Source organism: Chanos chanos, chromosome 14, assembly GCF_902362185.1.
Source record: "Chanos chanos chromosome 14, fChaCha1.1, whole genome shotgun sequence".
NCBI lineage: Eukaryota > Metazoa > Chordata > Actinopteri > Gonorynchiformes > Chanidae > Chanos > Chanos chanos.
In genome coordinates, this window is record NC_044508.1 from 9,692,787 (window position 1) to 9,702,105 (window position 9,319).

Consider the following 9,319-nt stretch of genomic DNA (forward strand, 5'->3'; position numbering starts at 1 on the left):
TTAACAGTTTTGCCATTCATGCCTATCAGTGCGTGAAAGGCAGTTTGTTTGGTGAGGTCCACAATCGTTTCCTCTGTTTTTGAGACATTTGTGTCTACGACTGAATTGTTGCACCACTCTGTGAAGTCTTGAGGTGTTGGACTATGGCCACAGTCTGGAACAGAGAGAAAGTACCAGAGTACCATGTTAACATCTGTACATAGAATGAGAAACATGGGCATGCATCCTTACAGTAACTTGATACAAAATTTGTTTTTTGTGGGAAGAGAATAATTCAAGCAATATTGGAGTATTCTTTTAGGCGAATTAAGTAACCCCATGGTCATCGTTAATGTTTAGAGTGGCCAATGCCTACAGGAGTTTTAGTCCACTCAGTTGCCTGTCTGTTGTTTTCTGGTCTGATTATGCTGATGTTAATCTGTGACAAATATGTGGTAATGAGGAATGTTCAAGATTCAAGAGTTTTATTGTCGTGTGCACAGCAAAACAGGCAGTTACACTGTACAATGAAATTCTTACTTTGCTAATCCTCCGTTACCAGACGAGTGTGAATAAGACAATATATAAATAAGTAGAAAAAATCTTATATGGAGACGATATACATAGCAAAAGAAACTTATACAAAAACAAGAGAAGTGAGGTAGATTGAATGTGCAAATGTCGCAGTACCTGCACAGTATGTGCAAGGGGGCAGAGAGCAGCAGTCATAAAGTGCATTGTGCAGAATTACATGATGACACTGGTGGGACAGCAGCACTAACAGCTGTCTTGTGTCTGCAGAGTTTAGTGTTCGTTAAGTAATGCGTGTTTTTCAGTCAGTGGTCCTCCAGTCAAAGAGGTTGGAAGGGACCATGTGTGAAAGAGTCATTCACAAGCCTGATTGCCTGTGGATAGAAGCTGTTTGTCAATCTTGATGTTCTGGACTTCACACTTCTGTAGCGCTTGCCTGATGGTAGAAGTGTGAAGAGGTTATGTTGGGGGTGTGTACTGTCCCTGATGATGTTGTGGGCCCTCCCTGGTGAATGTAAACTTTGGTCTCAATGTTTAGGTGTTTGGTAACCATATCCATCTGAAGTGATCAAATCGTGCAGAAAGTTATTTAAAGTGATGCCAGTATTCATGGGTTTGCCTGGGTTTAGTTTTTTTCTTCCTTTTTTTTCCCTTCAAGCCCCTCATAAATTCTTCTGTTGCATGCCCATTTTCGCAAGAATCTTTCTGTCTCACTTTCCCCTTCATTCCTCTTTTCTCTCTCTACCTGACAGCATTATCCGTTATTCTAAAATGTACTCCCTCAGCTTCTTCTTCAACAACAAATTATGTCATGCTCTTTGAAACAAGCAAGAAGTTATATATGGGCACATACAAGTATCAAGCGCCCCCTGCTGGACAGTGAATGGCCTACATATACTGCAAAGATCCAACAAAGATTTTCAGTAGGTTGCAATTTGATTAGGCACAAACATTTCACTTGTGTTTATTCCTTCCAGACAAGCACAATCTGGACAGTGGATATGTTAGGGTCAAAGGTCTCTGTCACTCTTTCTTTTGCAGAATGACCACACACACTCAAAGAGGCAGGCAGGGGGGGAGGGAGAGAGAGAAAGTGGTTGAAATGTAACGTCACCAAATCTGGACAAGCATGTCGACCCAGATGTTTCTTTTGTCAGACATTAGGGTTTTGTTTCCCACAGGCATGTTTAGCCAATTTTTCTCTTGTCCGTTTATGATGCATGTTTGACACATGTTTCATTTATGGTGTATTTCCGAAAAGTTTTGAAACCTGAGTACATTGCCTGGGCCGCCTACAGAGTTCACCACGAACTAAGGATTCTTCTTCTAAAAAAAAAAAAAAATTGTATGAGCCCTCAATTATCATGTCACTGGATGCCGATTATCTCAGTCTGCATAGGTTGCCATTTATCATTACAGCCTGGGATTGGGTTTTGAGTATACGTAACAGGCCTACAATTAAAAGATAGACAGGTGTAGGCTAGTGACACACATTTATTATTTATGTGTTGTTACATACCAGAACATTAAGAAACGTTCACATGAATGGACATTTTTACAACAGTATAAATTCCTGTTTATTGTTACAGCGTTTAAACCTGATGAGCACTGTGTTTTCTTTTTTGAACCGCATACAAGATTACCTCTCTCTCCTTGACCCTTCACCTTCTACTAGTTTGTCATATGTGAAATCCCTTTCTGTTTCTTTTTTTTTAGGAATAGATGTCCATACCTTGACTGAGAACTGAAAAGGTGACCCGTTTTTGATAATACAGTGAAAACTCTGATACCACGGAATGAATTTCGTACATCAAACTTACAGAAGTATTGGCGGTGAATCGTCGATTTCTTGATGATATACAATCCACTTTGCAACAGAAAAATAATTTAGTCAGAAACAACGAACTTCTGTCTAAATAAATAACTCCAGTTATCCCATAGAGAACACTTTTATACTGCAATATTTTTCAAAGAACTGTCCAAACGAGGCCGCCAGCATCCTTGTTAAACTGAAGCAACTAAATGCTCAAAGCGCACCTCAACTTGATATTTTCTTTCTTTCTTTCTTTCTTTCTTTCTTTCTTTCTTTCTTTCAAAACCACATTACACTTTGGTATCTGTGAGTTTGAAGTCAGTTTTTAAGACGTTCGATTTTCAGTTTGAGCTATCAGATAAAATTTACAATTCTTTTGTGCGAACAAAGGCTCCCCTAACTGACAGCTGAAATTGACACTCTTGCTGCCTCTTGTCAAGAGCATTTCAAGTCATTACTAATTGCAGGGAATTTGTTTTTCACCTGAAATAAATGGACTATGACACGTTTCAAAGAGTGCGAGTTAAAAGCATGGACAAATCGATTCTCAGTCCTGTTAAAATAAGCCCTTTTCGCGACTTTTGATGCAGAGAGAGTCGTGTTCATTGTTTGTTGCCCGGATAAGGCATCCTTCAGACACTTGCAGTGATGGCTGTAGTCGGATTCAAGGCGCAATGATTCATCCGTTTCCAAAAATTCAGAAAAGCAGTCGAAACATTCATTTTGTAACGGCCAGAAAATGGTGAGTTTAAACTGAAAATATATATGTTTATAAATAAATACATAGTATTGTTGTATTTATGCCATTGAGTTATTAACTTTTAAACGCGCATGAATACATATTAAATTAAGAAATTTGTAAAAAGGATTGAAAAGTCGAAATACTGATATCTGCAACTATTTTCAAAAGACTTGTCCATTCCCTTACATCTGTAGTTAACAGTGACAGTCATATTCTTACTAGTAGTCTCTGTGCGTTGTCAGAATTTGGAAGAAGATGAGGGTAAGATCACAACACGTTCCTCCATGCCGAAATCGTCGCCTCCTCTGCCGTCACCGGCTACCTGCACCTATGCTTGTGCGCGTTGCAAACATGAGATTCAAGACAAATACCTGCTGAAGGTGACATTGAATTTATTTATTGTCCAAAGAAAAAAATGATTCTCTTCTTTTTCTCATTATTATTATTATTATTATTATTATTATTATTATTACAAAAATAAAATAATGGCATTGCTCATGTTTTCAATGAGGGTGATGTTGCATATCATCAATATAATATTAAAGTGATCGTTTTTCTAATGCTTAAAACAGTACAACAGTAATTGAACCTTGAAACGTATACCTTTCACTGAACAGCTAATATTTGCTTGGGTTTGGTATGGGAAAAAATCAGTTAATTATTCGTTTCTTGGTTTTTTTTTTTTTTTTTTTTTTTTTATCTTTACAGATAAATAACTTAACGTGGCACGTCAGATGCTTGGAGTGCTCTGTGTGTAGAACGTCTCTGCAACGTATCTGCTACATAAAGAACAAAGAAATTTTCTGTAAAATGGATTATCTCAGGTCAGGTATCTTTTCATTTGTAAACGCAAAATTCACGCTAAACGCTTTTTTGTTTTTGTATGTTTGTTTTTTATCGTCCTGTCATTCAGACAAGGATAAATAGCTATATATATATATATATATATATATATATATATATATATATATATATAGCACCTATATAGCACCAATATATAATTTATTATATAATTTCATGCGACTTCATTACATTATCCTCGGGAACTGCGATGTCAGTAAATGAAACCCATTCCATATCAGTGCTGTTAAATGTATTAGCATCCACCACATGATTGATATCTTGCTATCTTCAGATTTGAATTAATCTATGGAGTTTATAATAGATTAATAAAAAAAATGCAAAGACTGACTGACTGACTGACTGACTGGCTTATTGGTGGAACAATAATAGACATTCATTCTGAAAATATGTTTCAAATGATTCAAATTCCATTTATTTAACTCAGCAGAAACACTGTGATATAACACCTCTAAACCCGTGTTCCACCTTTCTCTGTCTTTCAGTTTGTTTGGAGAAAAGTGCGCCTGGTGCCGGTTACAGTTCAGCGCTTGTGACTGGGTCCGGAAGGCGAGGGGCAACACGTACCACCTTACGTGTTTTGCTTGTTTCTCTTGTAAAAGACAGCTCTCCACAGGGGAGGAATTTGGCTTGGTTGAAAATCGGGTTCTGTGTCGCATTCACTATGACTCTATGGTGGAGAGTCTGAGAAAAGCTGCAGAGAATGGTCAGTTCCCTGTGATAATCTGAGAACTCACCCAGTGTTTTCACTGTAACATCGTAATAGTGATCAAACTTTGATCATTTAAATGGGGCAGTGCTAGTGCTGAGCTAGAACAAAAAAACATGTGTAGGGCGGGGAATGTTAAAGGCTGAAGAGGTTCTCACTCAGCAAATAACTTACGATTAATAACTTACTACTAATACTAATTTGCTTCCCAGGGAGTGAAATCACTATTGAAAAAGTTTTGCCCTCTACCTGTTCGTCCAAGCCCTCCAAGAGAGCACGGACCTCTTTCACAGAAGAACAGCTACAGGTAGATACTGACTGATTTTTTTTCTTTTTTTTGTGGCTCAAAAGTAAATGGTAAAGAAAAAGAGGAAATCCAAACACACACACACACACACACACACACACACACACACACACACAGAGACTGCCAGAGAGAGAGAGAGAGGGGGAAAGAGAGAGAGAGAGAGAGAGAGAGAGGAAGGAGACAGAAAAAGACAGAGAGACAGAAAGAACAAGCCTAGACTGTCTGCCTGAGCTGAGTGTCATTCACAGGTGATGCGGAGACAGTTCAGCCAGGACAACAACCCCGATGCCCGGATGCTGCAGAGACTGGCAAACATAACAGGTCTGAGTAGACGTGTGATTCAGGTGAGAATGGTTTTAAGATAACGATAGTCATACATGTTGTATGTGATACATTGTATATGGAGGTACAAAGGATGAAATCAAAATCATAATTTTAATAATTGTCGTAATGTTGATTTTTAAAAACAACAACAACAACAAAAATGCATAATTTCATTCTTAATTCATTTTCATTTAAATTAAAGGATTGCTGCACCAAGGGATTGTGGGTTTTAATGTAACTCACTAAAACAAATATTTCAAATGTTGAATTGCTACTTTAATCCTTTTTTGCTGTTCATCCTCATGAACTATTCTGTGTAGTATGAGTGAGTAGAGTTGAAAATATGCCTTTTATCTTTCTTCATATTAAATGATGAGAGCTCTGACAATTGCATTTTAATGTACAAGAAAGTCTATATTATGAATTACACAGAGTGTATGTTACGACTTATGTGAATGCAATCAGATATCACCTCTTAAACATCTGACTGTCTTTGGTTATGCTATTCTTTCATAGGTTTGGTTTCAAAACTGTCGGGCAAGACACAAAAAGCACCCTCCTCAGCACAGACCCCTGACAGAGGGTGCCTCTCAGTCCCCTCTGTCAGTGCCCCCGTTTTCTGGAGAGTTCTACTTCTCTGTTTGACACCACAGTAACACACACTGCATCCCTGCACTGGTGTTTCAACAGCAAGTGACAAATATTTATTACATGTGTTATGTGTATGCGTTACAGTGCATAACATTATGCATTACATCATCTGATACAAGCTAATCTACCAGTTTCTTTAAATATGTAAGTCTGTAAATGACTTGTTCATGTTTACACAGACACTGTACTTAGACACTATGTCAAAAGCTTGGTATGGCCCATCCAACCGTCATGATGTCTCAGTGACCTGACAGACAAATGGCAACCAGAACCAAACACATCCTGTATTCCCTGACTGATTCTGGTGACATGGACATAGAAAATGGGAAGGCAGACACCTACATCTATTGTTTTCGCAATAACTGAAAAAAACTAGACTGAAAATTCATATTTTACGTGGTGTAGAATCAGATGAGGAGAAATGTAATTACCATGAATTAACTTGAGCCTGTTCTTGTGAACCTTGTACTTCCTAGGGCCTCAGTTCTATAGCTGTCTCTGTACGTTCTCATTTATACTGCAGTTATACTCTCCTTTATGCTAGCCAGGGCGAGACCCTCTCAATGCAGTGAGCTGGAGCTAGCCACTGAATTTACTGCCCTGATATGAATTTCTGTAGTATTAATCTGAAGTAAATCAGTATGTGTAATATTTAGAAAAAAAGTCATGCTGCAAGAAGCTAAACCAAAGGAGAAATAGCATGAGCATCCTACTTCTGTCATGTTTCTTGAACAAGAAAAAATGATGTATGTCTAGTGTATTCATCACCAAGCAGTATTATCAATGACAGAAATTCAGCCACAATATTTAAATATTTGTTCTATGGGACAAGTATACCTCATACCTAAGTTTATAATTTATATTTGTGTGATTCACTATAATACAAATAAATATAGGTAATAAAAAATGGAGAAGTGTGTGATTTGGTAGCTATATTTGACTAAGGTAGAATGTTTTTTTTTTCAGGTCTTTAAGAACATTTATCTACTCTGTATAAAAGGACAAAGAGGGGAACATCATGTACATGACAGATTTAATGTAAAAGTAAAACATGTTCAATAATACAAAGATATACTTGTAGAAACTTATTTTAAACACAACAGACAAACAATATACATGTAAAATATACACTAAGTAACTCTGCACAAAGGCACTCAGGTGGGTTTGTGATACACGTACCCGTTGAACATAGAGGCATCCCCGGTCATATTTGTAAAATTACACAGCCCATTAAATCTATTGCAGCCCAAATATAATCTCTCTACCCTGAATAGGAATATTCATAGGTATGTAATGATTGAGCTGAAGGTTGAAGGTCTTCAATTTACTCTTTGTATGTGTATAGAAAATGCAATTCCTCCAATGGCCAGTCTAATGATAACCATTATGGCCACAGAATTCAGTGTACAGTATTGACCCACTGCTCCATCCTTTCATAGGACCAATTACGGAAATATGCCTAAAGTGGTGTATTGATTGACTACACTTAAGCCTGCTGTGACATTTAAGCCTCAAATAAAAAGATGGAATCAGACAAGAAAAAAAAACATCTTTTGCTTATTTAAGAACATCTTCTTATCTTGATTTCTAAAATATTTGCACACTGCCATCAGTTTTACCATTTCAGTGCTTGACAGTGTATGTCAGTGTTTGATATTAATGCATTTCAAAATGATCAAATTATCAGATTATGAAATGGCTCATGGGGCTTTGGAGAGGAGATTTAGTAGACCATCATGGCTTGAGGAAAATTAATTATTGCCTCAGGGTACTTTGAAAGAAAATACACTGAAAATGCAAGCAAAGTAGTCTGTTACAAATGAGTCATAAGATGACTAGTCCTTGACGTGCCAGTGAATCGAAAGATATTGTCAAGACAGTGGTTTTAATAACATTGCAAATTTCAGTTTCTTAGTCTTCTGCTGTTTTCATTTTAATTTCCCTGGTAGAATAAGAACTGAAACATAATTAACAACCTACTGCATCAGATTCATTCAAAATATTGCATATTCTGCCACATCTGTCTTGATGCTATTTAAAAAAAAAAAAAACTTTCCTGTGTAATTTGTCACTTTCACAAGCAACCAAGTGCAAGAATAGACTAATGTATCAAAACAGATTAGTGCTTGATAAAACATAAATGTTGTCTAAGGTGATCTCATCAAACAATTAAATCTTTCCTACGAGAAAGAAGCTTATCCCAACTAATTTTTTAGCCTGTTTATAATTGGGATTTGTATACTCACGGTGAGAAAATTTCCAGTCTCTTAAATTTCCCCACAGTACTGCTCTAATTTGCTTCAGGTGCAGTTCTCTGGCTATACAGTTTTATAATTTTAGGTTAATTAAACATATCATCTTCAAATCAGAAAGTCAGCCATGGTTTAAATATTGTTAATCTGCTTCTCTTTTATAAAATCCGTGCATCTCTTATTTCATTTGAACACCTTAGATCGTATATAGTGGATTCACATTGGCAAAGGTCTGCATGAGTTTTCCCAAAAGAGTTATTTAGCTTGGCTTCCGCTGGTCAGGCTATTCCACCCACAGCTATATTTAACTGGTTTCTAATCCTTCTTTTTATTTAGAGAAGCTTCGGCATTGTATGCTGCCTTCTGGTTACGCTCTTTGTTGCACCAGATAAATTGCTGTTAGAATTCCACAGACTGGATTCAGAGTAATTTTCTAAACTGACATGAGATATAAAAAAAGATATGAACCTGTTAACTCAATTTATCTACACCGTAAAACATTACAGCCTCATTAAATTATGCCCACTTTCTTCTTCTCTTTAAGTCAAAGCGCGATGACACATTTTGGATATTGATTTCAACTACATGAGTTTTCAAAAATTAAACTTAAAGTAATTCATTATGCTGACTCTTTGAGAATCTTGTCGGAGCTATTTATGTTCATTGAACTTGTGTCTGTAAGTAATCTGTTAAAAAAAAAAAAAACAAAACGAGAAAAACAGCGTGATGGGGGTTGGGTGCTTGAGAACAAAAAAAAGGTGTGGTTTTTGAGATATTGAGAAAAACTTCCTTTTTTAAAACCATATGAGAATGAAGCATAAATCTAATCCACCAAATTATCCACTGATGATAAGCCATATAAATAGCACAATGCCAACAAAAATATACTTTGTGGTAAACAACACCAGACTGTGTTGATAAGTGAATGAATTGTTATGAGGAGAGATGAAGCCATTTTGTTTGATAATATGATCATTTTGTTCTTAAGGAATCTGCATGAAACACGTATGTAGGTGATTTGTTGGGGGTGAGGGGGGATATCATCCCCCCTCGTTGGCAAAATGACCAAAATGCATCCCCCTTGTTAACATGCCATCTCCCTATATACTCTATAAAGTAGTGTCAGTGACCATTGGGGCATCCCCACTGT

At 36.8% G+C, this 9,319-nt stretch overlaps 1 protein-coding gene across 1 annotated transcript; it reads left to right on the forward strand.

Annotated features, from left to right (window-relative positions):
• Positions 1-3,349: 3,349 nt before the first annotated feature.
• On the forward strand, positions 3,350-5,911 carry lhx6b (LIM homeobox 6b). Its single transcript, XM_030791842.1, has 6 exons — positions 3,350-3,445; positions 3,774-3,889; positions 4,412-4,632; positions 4,848-4,942; positions 5,191-5,286; positions 5,783-5,911. The coding sequence occupies exons 1-6, from the start codon at positions 3,350-3,352 to the stop codon at positions 5,909-5,911; spliced, it is 753 nt and encodes a 250-aa protein (XP_030647702.1).
• Positions 5,912-9,319: the final 3,408 nt, after the last annotated feature.